A 16,266-nucleotide genomic window follows, 5' to 3' on the forward strand; every position below is an offset into this window, starting at 1 on the left:
TAGCTAGAGGATAAATGTAAGGATGTAGAGGCTTATCTCATTAGGGGTAAGATAGATACTGCCTACAGGAAAATTAAAGAGACCTTTGGAGAAAGGAGAACCCCTTATATGAATATCAAGAGCTCAGATGGAAACCCAGTTCTAAGCAAAGAAGGGAAAGCAGAAAGGTGGAACGAGTATATAGAGGGTCTATACAAGGGCGATGTACCTGAGGACATATTTTGGAAATGGAAGAGGATGTAGATGAAGATGAAATGGGAGATATGATACTGCGTGAAGAGTCTGACAGAGCACTGAAAGACCTGAGTCGAGACAAGGCCCCCGGAGTAGACAACATTCCATTGGAACTACTGACGGCCTTGGGAGAGCCAGTCCTGACAAAACTCTACCATCTGGTGGGCAAGATGTATGAAACAGGCGAAATACCCTCAGACTTCAAGAAGAATATAATAATTCCAATCCCAAAGAAAGCAGGTGTTGACAGATGTGAAAATTACCAAACAATCAGTTTAATAAGCCACAGCTGAAAAATATTAACACGAATTCTTTATAGACGAATGGGAAAACTAGTAGAAGGCGACCTCGGGGAAGATCAGTTTGGATTCCGTAGAAATACTGGAACACGTGAGGCAATGCTGCCACTGACAATACAACTCACCTTAGAAGATAGGTTAAGGAAAGGCAAACCTACGTTTCTAGCATTTGTAGACTTAGAGAAAGCTTTTGACAATGTTGACTGGAATACTCTCTTTCAAATTCTGAAGGTGGCAAGGATAAAATATAGGGAGTGAAATGCTATTTACAATTTGTATAGAAACCAAATGGCAGTTATAAGAGTTGAGGGGCATGAAAGGGAAGCAGTGGTTGGGAAGGGAGTGAGACAGGGTTGTACCCTCTCCCCGATGTTATTCAATCTGTATATTGAGCAAGCAGTGAAGGAAACAAAAGAAAAGTACGGAGTAGATATTAAAATTCATGGGAAGAAATAAAAACTTCGAGGTTTGCCGATGACATTGTAATTCTGTCAGAGACAGCAAAGGACTTGGAAGAGCAGTTGAACGGAATGGACAGTGTCTTGAAAGGAGGATATAAGATGAACATCAACAAAAGCAAAAATTCATGGAGAAGAAATAAAAACTTCGAGGTTTGCCGATGACATTGTAATTCTGTCAGAGACAGCAAAGGACTTGGAAGAGCAGTTGAACGGAATGGACAGTGCCTTGAAAGGAGGATATAAGATGAACATCAACAAAAGCAAAACGAGGATAATGGAATGTAGTCGAATTAAGTCGGGTGATGCTGAGGGTATTAGATTAGGAACTGAGACACTTAAAGGAGTTTTGCTATTTGGGGAGCAAAATAACTGATGATGGTCGAAGTAGAGAGGATATTAAAATGTAGACTGGCAATGGCAAGGAAATCGTTTCTGAAGAAGAGAAATTTGTTAACATCGAGTATAGATTTAAGTGTCAGGAAGTCGTTTCTGAAAGTATTTGTATGGAGTGTAGCCATGTATGGAAGTGAAACATGGACGATAAATAGTTTATACAAGAAGAGAATAGAAGCTTTCGAAATGTGGTGCACAGAAGAATGCTGAAGATTAGATGGGTAGATCACATAACTAATGAGGAAGTATTGAATAGAATCGGAGAGAAGAGAAGTTTGTGGCACAACTTGACTAGAAGAAGGGACATGTTCTGAGGCATCAAGGGATCACCAATTTAGTTTTGGAGGGCAGCGTGGAGGGTAAAAATCGTAGAGGGAGACCAAGAGATGAATACACCAAGCAGATTAAGAAGGATGTAGGAAGCAGTAGGTACTGGGAGATGAAGAAGCTTGCACAGGATAGAGTAGCATGGAGAGCTGCATCAAACCAGTCTCAGGACTGAAGACCACAACAACATCAGGTATTTAGTTGAATTTATGGCTTTTAGATTAAACTGATTTATCATGTAACCAAAGTTTAACGGGTTCCTTTTAGCACTCATGTGGATGACCTCACACCTTTCGTTATTAAGGGTCAACTGCCACTTTTCGCACCATTCAGATGTTTTTTCTACATCGTTTTGCAGCTGGTTTTGATCTTTTGATAACTTTATTAGTCGATAAACGACAGTGTCATCAGCAAACAACTGAAGACGGCTGCTCAGATTGTCTCCCAAATCATTTATATAGATAAGGAACAGCAAAGGGCCTATAACACTACCTTGGGGAAAGCCAGAAATCACTTCTGTTTTACTTGATGATTTTCTGTCGGTTACTACGAACTGTGACTCCTCTGACAGGAAATCATGAATCCAGTCACATAACTGAGACAATATGCCATAAGCACGCAATTTCATTACAAGCTGCCTGTGTGGTACAGTGTCAAAAGCTTTCCGGAAATCCAGAAATATGGAATCAATCTGAAATCCCTTGTCAGTAGCACTCAACACTTCATGTGAATAAAGAGCTAGTTGCGTTTCACAAGAATGATGTTTTCTGAAGCTTTGTAGACTGTGTGTCAATAGACCGTTTTCTTCAAGATAGTTCATAATATTCAAACACAATATCTGTTCCAAAATCCTGCTGCATATCGATGTTAATGATATGGGCGTGTAATTTAGTGAATTACTCCTACTACCTTTCCTGAATATTGGTGTGACATGTGTAACTTTCCAGTCCTTGGGTACGGATCTTTCATTAAGCAAACGGTTGTATATGATTGTTAAATATGGAGCTATTGCATCAGCATACTCTGAAAGGAACCTAATTGGTATACAGTCTGGACCAGAAGACTGGCTTTTATTAAGTGATTTAAGTTGCTTTACTATTCCGAGGATATTTACTTCTTCGTTACTCATGTTGGCAGCCGTTCTTGATTCGAATTCTGGAATATTTACTTCGTCTTCTTTTGTGAAGGCATTTTGGAAGGCTGTGTTAAGTAACTCTGCTTTGGCAATACTGTCTTCAATAGTGTCTCCATTGCTATCGCAGAGAGAAGGCATTGATTGTGTCCTTCCGCTAACATATTTCACATACGACCAGAATCTTTTTTGGATTTTCTGCCAGGTTTCGAGACAAAGTTTCATCTTAGGAACTATTATAAGCATCTCGCATTGAAGTCCATGCTAAATTTCAAGCTTTGGTAAAGGTTTCAAATATGGGGACTTTGCGTCTGTTTAAATTTGGCATGTTTGTTCAGTTGTTTCTGCAACAGTGTTCTAACCCATTTTGTGTACCAAGGAGGGTCAGCTCCGTCATTTGTTAATTTATTTGGTATAAATCTCTCAATTGCTGCTGATACTATTTATTCAAATTCAAGCCACATCTGGTCTACACATATATTGTTAACTTGGAATGAGTGGAGATTGTCTCTCAGGAAGGCTTCAAGTTAATTGTTATCTGCTTTTATGAATAGGTATATTTTCGTTTATGTTTGGCAGATTTGGGGATTACAATATTCAATGTTGCTATGACCACCCTGTGTTCACTAGTCCCTGTATCTGCTTAGATGCTCATTATTAACTCAGGATTATTTGTTGCTAAGAGGTCAAGTGTGTTTTCACAACTGTTTACTATTCGCATGGGCTCATGAACTAACTGCTCGAAATAATTTTCAGAGAATGGGTTAGGCACAACTTCGGATGATATTTTATGCATACCTCTGGAATTAAACATGTATTTCCGATAACATATCGAGGGTAAATTAATGTCACCACCAACTATTATTGTATGAGTCAGGTACGTGTTTGAAATCAAACTCAAGTTTTCTTTGAACCTTTCAGCAACTGTATCATCTTAATTGGGAGGTCGGTAAAAGGATACAATTATTATTTTATTCCAGTTGCCAACAACGACCTCTGCCCATACTAACTCAAAGGAAGTATCTACTTCAATTGCACGACAAGATAAACTACTTCTGACAGCAACAAACACGCCACCGCCAACTGCGTTTACCCTATCCTTTCAGAACACTGTTAGGTTCTTCGCAAAAATTTCGGCTGAGTTTATATCCGGCTTTAGCCAGCTTTCAGTACCTATAACAATTTGAGCATCAGTGCTTTCTATTAGCGCTTGGAGCTCTGGTACTTTCCCAACACAGCTACAACAGTTTACAAGTGTTATACCAATGGTTCCTGTATCTACGTTCTTCCTGTGTTCAGCCTGCTCCCTTTGTGACTTAAGCCCTTCTTGGGTTTTCCTGAGACCCTCTAACCTTAAAAACTGCCCAGTCAATGCTACACAGCCCCCACTACCCGTGTAGCCGCCTCCTGCGCATAGTTGACACCTGACCTATTCAGTGGAACCCGAAACCCAACCACCCTTTGGCGCAAGTCGAGGAATCTGCAGCCTACACGGTCGCAGAACCATCTGACCCTCTGATTCAGACCCTCGACTTGGCACAATACATATGCTGTTATGTAACAATGATCAATCAATCAAGAAGCATTTAATGCAGTTTAGGAGAATAAAATAAGCCACACTCAAACAAACTGCTGAAATTACTGTTCAGACTCCCTCCTGCATCTCAAAATATCAACATTTCACTCCAAAAAAATAAAATTAACATAGCTCACAATAAAATATTGGTCTAAAATAATTCTTCTGATATAAGCGGCTAGGTGATTATTAGTAAAGAAATGGAAAGAGCCAGTTGTTCACTGCACATTCAAACATCCCCTTAAAAACTTTACTGAGGAGATATGGCACCCATTTCTCCTTTAAAAACAATAATAAAAAATAAAGATTCGCACTACTCATATTTTGTCAGTTTAAATACATTGCAGGTCTCTGGTAAGTTCAGCTTTATCTTCTGCTTAGCATTTAAAAACCTCACCAGATTAAAGATATGATGCACCTAAAGAAATATACAGTACCATAAGTTCTTGTGCCATTAGCCTTCTCAAATATGAAGGAAGCAGTGACAACTGTTAACATCCAATTCATAGTATTTTAAGATCAACTTCCTTCCACTGAAACAAATGTCCATTCTGACATTTAGATGGAGTCTATACAATTTATGCTGAAAACCTGTGACAGAAAGTATAATAATTTGATTAAAAATAAGCAATTACCTGACTTCTTTGAATAACTCTGGGTGGTCACCAGTGCAAGTAAATTCCTCAATGTATTTGTGCATATATTTCGGCTCTGTACAGGTAATATTTGGCACACATACGGCAAAGAAATGCGGCCGCAGACGTCCTATAACATATTTTGCGATGTCTGTTGTCAAGTGGGAACATGCAACTCCAAATCCAAACACTCCTATCGTTTTATATGATGACCAAATCCAGGGTGGAATTGCTCTGCCATAGAATGTTCTTGCCACTTGTCCATTTGACTGTCTATAGTGTATGAATTCAGTAACAACAAACTGAAATTATAGACCAGAAAATGTTGGCAAAAAAAATACATGTTAGACTAAATAAATATACAATATACAAGTTATAAGGAAAAAAGTTTATGTATCAACTCAGAAAGCTGCCTGTTTGTCTGAAACATGATTCTTTGACTTTGGAGCAGAGTTTACTTTTATTAAATTTTTGGAAACATTTCAGCTGTTCCAGTTTGAAATACAGTTCTCATCTCTCAAGAAATTTCCCATGAAACATATTGTTGGCAAAAATATTGGAATATCCTAATGTAATTATCAACAAACCACCAAAACATACACTTCACACAACTAATTAGTAATAAATAACATACCTACTAAATAATAACTAAATACTAAATAATAACATAGCTATTAAAAAATGGAAAATCCAGGATACTAAATGCTAAATAATAACATACCTACTAAAAAGTGGAAAATCCAGGATGGAATAATGACAGTATTATGAAAAGGAAAGATGTTACCATGTAGCGGAGGCACCAAGTTACAGATACGCATAACAAAAAGACTATCAAACAAAGTTTTTGGCCAAACAGCCCTTCATCAGAATTAGACAACATGCACTTGCACTTTCACACGAATGCAACTCACACACAAGTGAAAAAAGTCTCTGGCTGCCAATGTCAGACTGTGAGTAGCAGCATGTGATGGGAGAAGCAAACTGGGCATTAGGGATAAGAAGGACACTGGTTGGGGAAGGGGAGGGATAGCAGAGTAGGGGTGAGGGACAGTGAATTGGTGCTTGTGGGAGCATACATGGACGGGATGGGGATGGAGTAGGGTGGTTAGGTGCAGTCGGGGGGAGGGGGGTCAGTGGAAAAGGGGAGAAGGAAAATCTCTGTGGGTGCTTTGGTGGAACAGAGAGCTGTGCAGTGCGGGAATGGGAACAGGGGAGAGGATAGGTGGCTAAAAAACACTGATTAATGAAGATGAGGGTTGGGTTGGGTTGGGTTGTTTTGGGGGAAGAGACCAGACAGCGAGGTCATCGGTCTCATCGGATTAGGGAAGGAAGTCGGCTGTGCCCTTTGAAAGGAACTATCCCAGCATTTGCCTGGAGCGATTTAGGGAAATCATGGAAAACCTAAATCAGGATGGCCCGACGCGGGAGAAGATGAGGCCGGGAGGGTTAGGAGAATGTAGGATATATTGTAGGGAGGGTTCCCATCTGCAGAATCCTGAAAAGCTGGTGTTGGAGGAAAGGATCCAGATGGCAAAGGCTGTGATGCAGTCACTGAAATAAAGAATGATGTTTGGGCAGTGTGCTCAACAACTGGGTAGTCCAGCCATTTCTTGGCCACAGTTTGTTGATGGCGATGTACGCAGACAGACAGCTTGTTGATTATCATACCCACATAGAATGCAACAAAGTGGTTGCAGCTTAGCTTGTAGATCACATGACTGTTTTCATTGGTAGCCCTGCCCTTGGTGGGATAGGTGATGATTGTGACCGGATGGGAGTAGGTGTTAGTGGGCGGACGTATGGGACAGGTATCGTGTCTAAGTCTATTACAGGGATATGAGCAATGACGCAAAGGGTTGGGAGCAGAGGTTGTGTAGGGATGGACAAGGATATTGTGTAGGTTTGGTGGATGATGGAATACCACTGTGGGAGGTCGTGGGAAGGACAATGGGCAGGACATTCTTTATTTCAGGGCACGGCGAGAGGAAGCTGAAACTCTGGCAGAGGATGTGGTTCAGTTGCTCCAGTCCTGGGTGGTACTCAGTCATGAGGGAAAGATCCTCTGTGCTGGACAGTGAGACTATGGGAGGTGCTGGGTGACTGGAGAGACAAAGCACAGGAAATCTGTTTCTGTACAAGGTTGAGAGGGTAATTACGTTCTGCAAAGGCCTCAGTGAGATCCTTGTATATTTTGAGAGGGACTGCTCATCACTACAGATGCGATGCCCATGGGTAGCTAGGCCTTATGGAAGGGATTTCTTGATCTGGAATTGGGGGCAGCTGCTGGAGGTGAGGTATTGCTGGTGGTTGGTAGGTTTGATATGGATGGAGGTACTGATGTAGCCATCTCTGAGGTGGAGGTCAACATCGAAGAAGGTGGCTTGTTGGCTTGAGGAGGACTAGGTGAAGCGAATGAAGCAGAAGGTGTTGAGGCTCTGGAGGAATGTGGATAGAACGACCTCACCCTCAATCCAGGTCACAAAGATTCCTCTAGATGGTACATGAAAAGGTTTGTGTAGGATGGTGCCATGCGGGTAAGTGTATTAATACACATAACCTCAAGCACCACTCACACACCAAGAAATTTCACCACATGGAAGTATGTACACAAAGATGGTGATATTGCAACCATTCTTGGTGTGTGAGTGGTGCTTCGGATTATGTGTATAAATATACTTAAAAAAAGTGCATCATACAGTCTTTGCTGCTGCATGATCACAGGCAGTCAGCACTGGAACATAATGGCCTGGTTTTTTCGATACCATCACCCCATGGAAATTTCATTACTTGGGAATACGAGAAGTGAAAGCTAATTTAAAATGTATCTTAACATGAACTAGCCATCTGGAGATGAACCTTTCGGTTCGAAACTGGTAATGGCACTATTTAAATAAATAAATAGCATTGTAAAAAGTTGCTGTTGTGTTCTCTGTAAGAGTCAATCTACATTTCTATGAACTGTTCAACAACTGTATCATCTGGGTCGACGGTCAATAAAAGGGACTAACAACTAATATATTAAAAACAGAGATTCCATGACTTACCAAATGGGAAAGCGCTGGTAGATAGGCACAATAAAAAACACACACACAAAATTTCGAGCTTTCGCAACCCCCGGTTGCTTCGTCAGGAAAGAGGGAAGAAGAGGGAAAGAACTCCATCCCCACCCCGTCCATGTATGCTCCCACAAGCACCAATTCACTGTCCCTCACCCCTACTCTGCTATCCCTCCCCTTCCCCAACCAGTGTCCTTCCCTCTTCTTCCCTCTTGCCTGACGAAGCAACCGGCGGTTGCGAAAGCTCGAAATTTTGTGTGTGTGTTTGTGTGCTTTTTATTGTGCCTATCTACCAGCGCTTTCCCGTTTGGTAAGTCATGGAATCTGTTGTTGTTGTGGTCTTCAGTCCTGAGACTGGTTTGATGCAGCTCTCCATGCTACTCTATCCTGTGCAAGCTTCTTCATCTCCCAGTACCTACTGCAACCTACATCCTTCTGAATCTGCTTAGTGTATGCATCTCTTGGTCTCCCCCTACGATTTTTACCCTCCACGCTACCCTCCAATACTAAATTGGTGATCCCTTGATGCCTCAGAACATGTCCTACCAACCGATCCCTTCTTCTGGTCAAGTTGTGCCACAAACTCCTCTTCTCCCCAATCCTGTTCAGTACCTCCTCATTAGTTATGTGATCTACCCATCTAATCTTCAGCATTCTTCTGTAGCACCACATTTCGAAAGCTTCTATTCTCTTCTTGTCCAAACTATTTATCGTCCATGTTTCACTTCCATACATGGCTACACTCCATACAAATACTTTCAGAAAAGACTTCCTGACACTTAAATCTATACTCGATGTTAACAAATTTCTCTTCTTCAGAAACGCTTTCCTTGCCATTGCCAGTCTACATTTTATATCCTCTCTACTTCGACCATCATCAGTTATTTTGCTCCCCAAATAGCAAAACTCCTTTACTACTTCAAGTGTCTCATTTCCTAATCTAATACCCTCAACATCACCCGACTTAATTCGACTACATTCCATTATCCTCGTTTTGCTTTTGTTGATGTTCATCTTATATCCTCCCTTCAAGACACCATCCATTCCATTCAACTGCTCTTCCAAGTCCTTTGCTGTCTCTGACAGAATTACAATGTCATCGGCGAACCTCAAAGTTTTTATTTCTTCTCCATGGATTTTAATACCTACTCCGAATTTTTCTTTTGTTTCCTTTACTGCTTGCTCAATATACAGATTGAATAACATCGGGGAGAGGCTACAACCCTGTCTTACTCCCTTCCCAACCACTGCTTCCCTTTCATGTCCCTCGACTCTTATAACTGCCATCTGGTTTCTGTACAAATTGTAAATAGCCTTTCGCTCCCTGTATTTTACCCCTGCCAGCTTTAGAATTTGAAAGAGAGTATTCCAGTCAACATTGTCAAAAGCTTTCTCTAAGTCTACAAATGCTAGAAACGTAGGTTTGCCTTTCCTTAATCTTTCTTCTAAGATAAGTCGTAAGGTCAGTATTGCCTCACGTGTCCCAGTATTTCTACGGAATCCCAACTGATCTTCCCCGAGGTCGGCTTCTACTAGTTTTTCCATTCGTCTGTAAAGAATTCGTGTTAGTATTTTGCAGCTGTGGCTTATTAAACTGATTGTTCGGTAATTCTCACATCTGTCAACACCTGCTTTCTTTGGGATTGGAATTATTATATTCTTCTTGAAGTCTGAGGGTATTTCGCCTGTTTCATACACCTTGCTCACCAGATGGTAGAGTTTTGTCAGGACTGGCTCTCCCAAGGCCGTCAGTAGTTCCAATGGAATGTTGTCTGCTCCGGGGGCCTTGTTTCGACTCAGGTCTTTCAGTGCTCTGTCAAACTCTTCACGCAGTATCGTATCTCCCATTTCATCTTCATCTACATCCTCTTCCATTTCCATAATATTGTCCTCAAGTACATCGCCCTTGTATAGACCCTCTATATACTCCTTCCACCTTTCTGCTTTCCCTTCTTTGCTTAGAACTGGGTTTCCATCTGAGCTCTTGATGTTCATACAAGTGGTTCTCTTATCTCCAAAGGTCTCTTTAATTTTCCTGTAGGCAGCATCTATCTTACCCCTAGTAAGATAAGCCTCTACATCCTTACATTTGTCCTCTAGCCATCCCTGCTTAGCCATTTTGCACTTCCTGTCGATCTCATTTTTGAGACGTTTGTATTCCTTTTTGCCTGCTTCATTTACTGCATTTTTATATTTTCTCCTTTCATCAATTAAATTGAATATTTCTTCTGTTACCCAAGGATTTCTAGTAGCCCTCGTCTTTTTACCTACTTGATCCTCTGCTGCCTTCACTACTTCATCCCTCAAAGCTACCCATTCTTCTTCTACTGTATTTCTTTCCCCCATTCCTGTCAATTGTTCCCTTATGCTCTCCCTGAAACTCTGTACAACCTCTGGTTCTTTCAGTTTATCCAGGTCCCATCTCCTTAAATTCCCACCTTTTTGCAGTTTCTTCAGTTTTAATCTACAGGTCATAACCAATAGATTGTGGTCAGAGTCCACATCTGCCCCTGGAAATGTCTTACAATTTAAAACCTGGTTCCTAAATCTCTGTCTTACCATTATATAATCAATCTGATACCTTTTAGTATCTCCAGGGTTCTTCCATGTATACAACCTTCTATCATGATTCTTAAACCAAGTGTTAGCTATGATTAAATTGTGCTCTGTGCAAAATTCTACCAGGCGGCTTCCTCTTTCATTTCTTAGCCCCAATCCATATTCACCTACTACGTTTCCTTCTCTCCCTTTTCCTACACTCGAATTCCAGTCACCCATAACTATTAAATTTTCGTCTCCCTTCACAATCTGAATAATTTCTTTTATTTCATCATACATTTCTTCAATTTCTTCGTCATCTGCAGAGCTAGTTGGCATATAAACTTGTACTACTGTAGTAGGTGTGGGCTTCGTATCTATCTTGGCCACAATAATGCGTTCACTAAGCTGTTTGTAGTAGCTTACCCGCGTTCCTATTTTCCTATTCATTATTAAACCTACTCCTGCATTACCCCTATTTGACTTTGTGTTTATAACCCTGTAGTCACCTGACCAGAAGTCTTGTTCCTCCTGCCACCGAACTTCACTAATTCCCACTATATCTAACTTTAACCTATCCATTTCCCTTTTCAAATTTTCTAACCTACCTGCCTGATTAAGGGACCTGACATTCCACGCTCCGATCCGTAGAACGCCAGTTTTCTTTCTCCTGATAACGACATCCTCTTGAGTAGTCCCCGCCCGGAGATCCGAATGGGGGACTATTTTACCTCCGGAATATTTTACCCAAGAGGACGCCATCATCATTTAATCATACAGTAAAGCTGCATGCCCTCGGGAAAAATTACGGCCGTAGTTTCCCCTTGCTTTCAGCCGTTCGCAGTACCAGCACAGCAATGCCGTTTTGGTTATTGTTACAAGGCCAGATCAGTCAATCATCCAGATTTTTGCCCTTGCAACTACTGAAAAGGCTGCTGCCCCTCTTCAGGAACCACACGTTTGTCTGGCCTCTCAACAGATACCCCTCCGTTGTGGTTGTACCTACGGTACGGCTATCTGTATCGCTGAGGCACGCAAGCCTCCCCACCAACGGCAAGGTCCATGGTTCATGGGGGGGGGTCATGGAATCTATGTTTTTAATATATTTTTCCCATGTGGAATGTTTCTTTCTATTTTATTTATAGGACTAACAACTAAGTTATTCAAGTTGTTAAGTATAACCTCTACCCATACCCATACTCACAGAAAATATTTACTTCAATTACACTACAATGTAAACTACTTCTGACAGAAATAAACACTCCAGCACCAACCGTATTTAATCTGAGCTTTCTGAACACAGTTAGGTCCTTCATGAAAATTTCGGCTGAACTTATTTCCGGCTTTAGCCAGCTTTCCATCCATATAACTATTTGAACTTCAGTGCTATCTATTAGCACCTGGTGCTCTGGTTCTGTCCCAACACAGCTACGACAATTTGCAACTACGTTACCAATTGCTGCTAGGTCTACCTTTGTCCTGTGTTTACCATGCGCAATTGTAGCCTGGTGTCCTTTCTGTTGTTTCCTGAGACCTCTAACGTAAAAAGTAGTTCACTCTCCTCCACACATCCCCAACTACCCATGTGTAGTGGACCCCTGAACTACACACATCAAAAAAAGTTTTGCATCACCTTAGTTCTGAGAGTACCAGTACCTATACAGAAAATTGGAATAGAGATCAACATAAACATCATTTCCATCCTTTTTATTGCTCATGAAAACCACACATTGCATATTGTACCACAATACAGCGAGACCTTCAGAGGTGATGGTCCAGACTGCTGTACACACTAGTGCCTCTAGTACCCACATCCTCTTGCACTGAGGCATGCCTGTATTCGTTGTGGCATACTGTCCACAAGTTCATCAAGGCACTATTGGTCCAGACTGCCCCACTAATCAATGGCAATTTGGCGTAGATCCTTCAGAGTGGTTGGTGGTCCACATTGTCCATAAACAGCCCTTTTCAATCTGTCCCAGGCATGTCCGATAGAGTTCAAGTCTGGAGAACATGCTGGCCACTCTAGTCGAGCGATTTCATCATCCTGAAGGAAGTCATTCACAAGATGTGCATGATGGTGGCACGAATAGTCGTCAATGAGGATGAATACCTTGCCAATATGGTTGCACTATCAGTTGGAGAATGGCATTCACATACCGTACAGCTGTTACGGTGCCAGCGGTGTATGTCGGCCCCACATAATGCCACCCCAAAACAGCAGGGAACCTCCACCTTGCTGCACTCGCTGGACAGTGTGTCTGAGGCGTTCAGCCTGACCGGGTTGCCTCAAAACACGTCTCTGATGATTGTCTGATTGAAGGCATATGCGACACTCATCGGTGAAGAGAAAATGATGCCAATCCCGAGCCGACCATTCGGCATGTTGTTCGGCCTATCTGTACCGCACTGCATGGTGTCGTGGTCGCAAAGATGGACCTCGTCATGGACTTCAGGAGTGAAGTTGCACATCATGCAGCCTACTGTGCACAGTTTGAGTTGTAACATGACGTCCTGTGGCTGCACAAAAAGCATTGTTCAACATGGTGGCGTTACTGTCAGCGTTCCTCCGGTCCATAATCCATAGGTAGCAGTCATCCACTGCTGTAGTAGCTGTTGGGCAGCCTGAACGAGGCACATTATCAAGATTTCCTGTCTCTCTGTATCTCCTCCATGTCTGAACAACATTGTTTTAGTTCATTCCGAGACACCTGGACATTTCTCTTGTTGAGAGCCTTTCCTGGCACAAAGTAACAGTGCAGATGTGATCGAACTGTGGTATTGACCGTCTAGGCATGGGTGAAATACAGACAACACAAGCTGTGTACCTCCTTCCTAGTGGAATGACTAGAACTGATTCCCTGATGGACCCTCTCCATCTAATAGGTGCTGCTCATGCATGGTTGTTTACATCTTTGGCCAGGTTTAGTGACATCTTTGAACAATCAAAGGGACTGCGTCTCTGAAACATTATTCACAATCAACGTCTATCTTAAGGAGTTCTGGGAACTGGGGCGATGCAAAACTTTGTTTGATGTGTGTATTAAGCGGAACCCAGAAACCCAGCACCCTATGGTGCAAGTCAAGAAATCCTCAGCCTACAAAGTTGCAAGAACCATCTGAGCCTCTGATTCAAATCCTCAACTCGGTTCTGTGCCGAAGGACCACAGTTGGTTCTGTGGCGATGCTACGCATGGGGGATTCTGCCTTCATATCGTAAGAAAAACTGGCAGTCTTTATCACTTCAGTAGCTGCCAGAAACCAGAGAGAATTACTTCCAATCCACATCGACACAAGTCGTTAGTACCGATATGGGCCACCACTTGGAGTTGGCTGCATCCTATGCTCTTCGTGGCATTCAGAAGCAACCATTCCACATCTGGAAAGACTCCTCCCAGTATCCACACACTGGATTCCTTCCCCTCCTTGGCAGCCATATCCCATGTGGCCCCATTACGTGCCCAATGTTGGACTTCCCAACTACCAGTAATCCCACTGACTGTGAATGCCCAGACATGGTGGGCCAACAGGAAAAGTGAGTGCATCAGCCCAGGTTCTTTGTCAGCCACAGACAGCACCCAAACCCTGTTTGTCAGACAAACTGGAGAGGCCTCCCAATCAGCTCCCTTGGAAAGACTTTTGCTGCTTGCCACATACTGGAAGACCCTCCCACTCGAACACGGATGAGGGGTCAACCTTAGTGCCAGCAGTACCAGGGTGGACACAGTAGTGGACTGTTTGAGGGTCACACAGGACATGCTCGACACCCCTCTGATCCCCATGTCTAGCACCCTACAGTGATGCCCATTAGCAACAGCTACAAGCTGTGTGACAGAAGCCAGCAGTACCTGTAGTTGTAGGTAAAGAGTCACCAACTCAATTCGCATCTGAACACAGCAGTCATAGTTTCTATCCATACTAAATATGGGAGAAATACACTCTGGACAGTTAATGAAACGTGAACTGTGCTTGAAAATACACAAACACGTACGTAATACAGGAGTTTAAACTAAAGAGCACAGAGGGAATCTAAAATAAGTCACTTCTTATGAGAAGCTGGGTGAACTCACAGATGAAAATGCTGTAGCATGATGTTCTGCTGCAGTCATGAAAGCTATAACTCGACTGTATTATTCACCACACTCCCTTCATCCAAAGGGGCAATTCAATGGCATTGATTTCTGCACGAAATAGATGTAGGTTTATCACATTTGAATGGTATTTAGAGGTCTTTTCTAAATAATGGAAAGCAAGGAGTCATACTGACCAACTGTGCCAGAGGAATAAACTTAATCACACAATCGGGGAACATAATAAGTGGTCTCTCACATGCTTCAAAACTGAGTACACTCTTGTCCTTGACCTATATAAATTACCAACGAACTGCAGTATGACCACTATCTGGTTGCCCACAATTTCAAATAAGAATGCCACATTTCCTACAGTTGCCACTGTGGCACGAGGGTACAGTCATAAACGATTATGCTGATGCCAATGACATGCAAGCATCCCCTCTTCAAAGCTCCAGCAGCAGATGTACTTCAGTTTGAACATTCATACAATGAGGCTTTTTTGTGTTTGCCAGTTGAACAATATTTAGTGATTTTCATAGTGTCCAGGGCTCAACAGCTTCTGAATAGGCACTGTACTGTACAGTGACAGATTTGTATGGCTTTTGTATCTGTGAATATTTCTACATCCAAATCTACTATTAAACATTGGAAAATCCAGGATTGAATGTAACATTATTATGAAAAGGAAAGTTGCTACTCACCGTATAGTGGAGGTGCTGAGTTGCAGATAGGTGCAACAAAAAGACTCTCACAATTAAAGCTTTCAGCCATTAAGGGCTTCATCAACAATAGACCACACACACACACACACACACACACACACACACACACACACACTGCTCGCACACACGACTGCAGTCTCAAGCAACTGAAACTGTGGTTTATATCTGAATTCTCTGTTAATGAACAGCATATTTTCCTTGCTCCAGTATTCACTAAAGAAGCACACAGTTTGCAAGGAAGTTATAACAGACTGGCAACGAGAAAAAGGAAGTGGAACAGGGAGCTTTGGCCACCAGAGTAAAACAATTTTTTTCTTTCCATTGAATTATTTTTGTGTCCCTGCAAGTTGAAGTATATAAGCTGAAATATTTAAGTCGAGAATTTAAGGAATCATGGCAAACCAGGGATAGCAACATGGCAAAACAGGGAGAGCAACATCTAAGTGCCAAGCAGTGTCTAACATATCTTGTTCAGTTTCAGAGTCAACAAATAACAGAACTGCTGTCAGCAGTTTCTTGCCTTATACAAGGACAAGCAGCCCAGCAGCAAAAGACACCAGAAGTTGAAGAAGGAATTCAGCTGCCGCTTCCACTCTTCCGACAGATTGATGAGAAGAAAGAAACATGGAAATATCAAAATTGCAAGTTTAGATGAATTTTTTAAGAGTCAAATACAGATTGCTGCTGCTTAGTATAAATTTTTCTGCATACAATGCAGAGTGATCAATCGTATAAAGAATGGATTGGAGAATTGCAGGACATGACTAGAGACCATAAATTCAATTGTGTCTGTGACGCAACTCATCAGACGGTATTCATG

At 42.0% G+C, this 16,266-nt stretch overlaps 1 protein-coding gene across 2 annotated transcripts in view; it reads right to left on the reverse strand.

The window, feature by feature from the left end:
- Positions 1-16,266, reverse strand: part of LOC126262614 (putative phosphatidate phosphatase) — a 132,869-nt gene that overhangs the window by 89,777 nt on the left and 26,826 nt on the right. For both annotated transcript variants that reach the window (XM_049959369.1, XM_049959371.1), the window contains exon 3: positions 5,058-5,359. In XM_049959369.1, coding sequence (XP_049815326.1) covers positions 5,058-5,359 — 302 coding nt within the window. The remainder of the gene's footprint in view (positions 1-5,057; positions 5,360-16,266) is intronic.

Source organism: Schistocerca nitens, chromosome 6 (genome assembly GCF_023898315.1).
Source record: "Schistocerca nitens isolate TAMUIC-IGC-003100 chromosome 6, iqSchNite1.1, whole genome shotgun sequence".
Lineage (NCBI taxonomy): Eukaryota > Metazoa > Arthropoda > Insecta > Orthoptera > Acrididae > Schistocerca > Schistocerca nitens.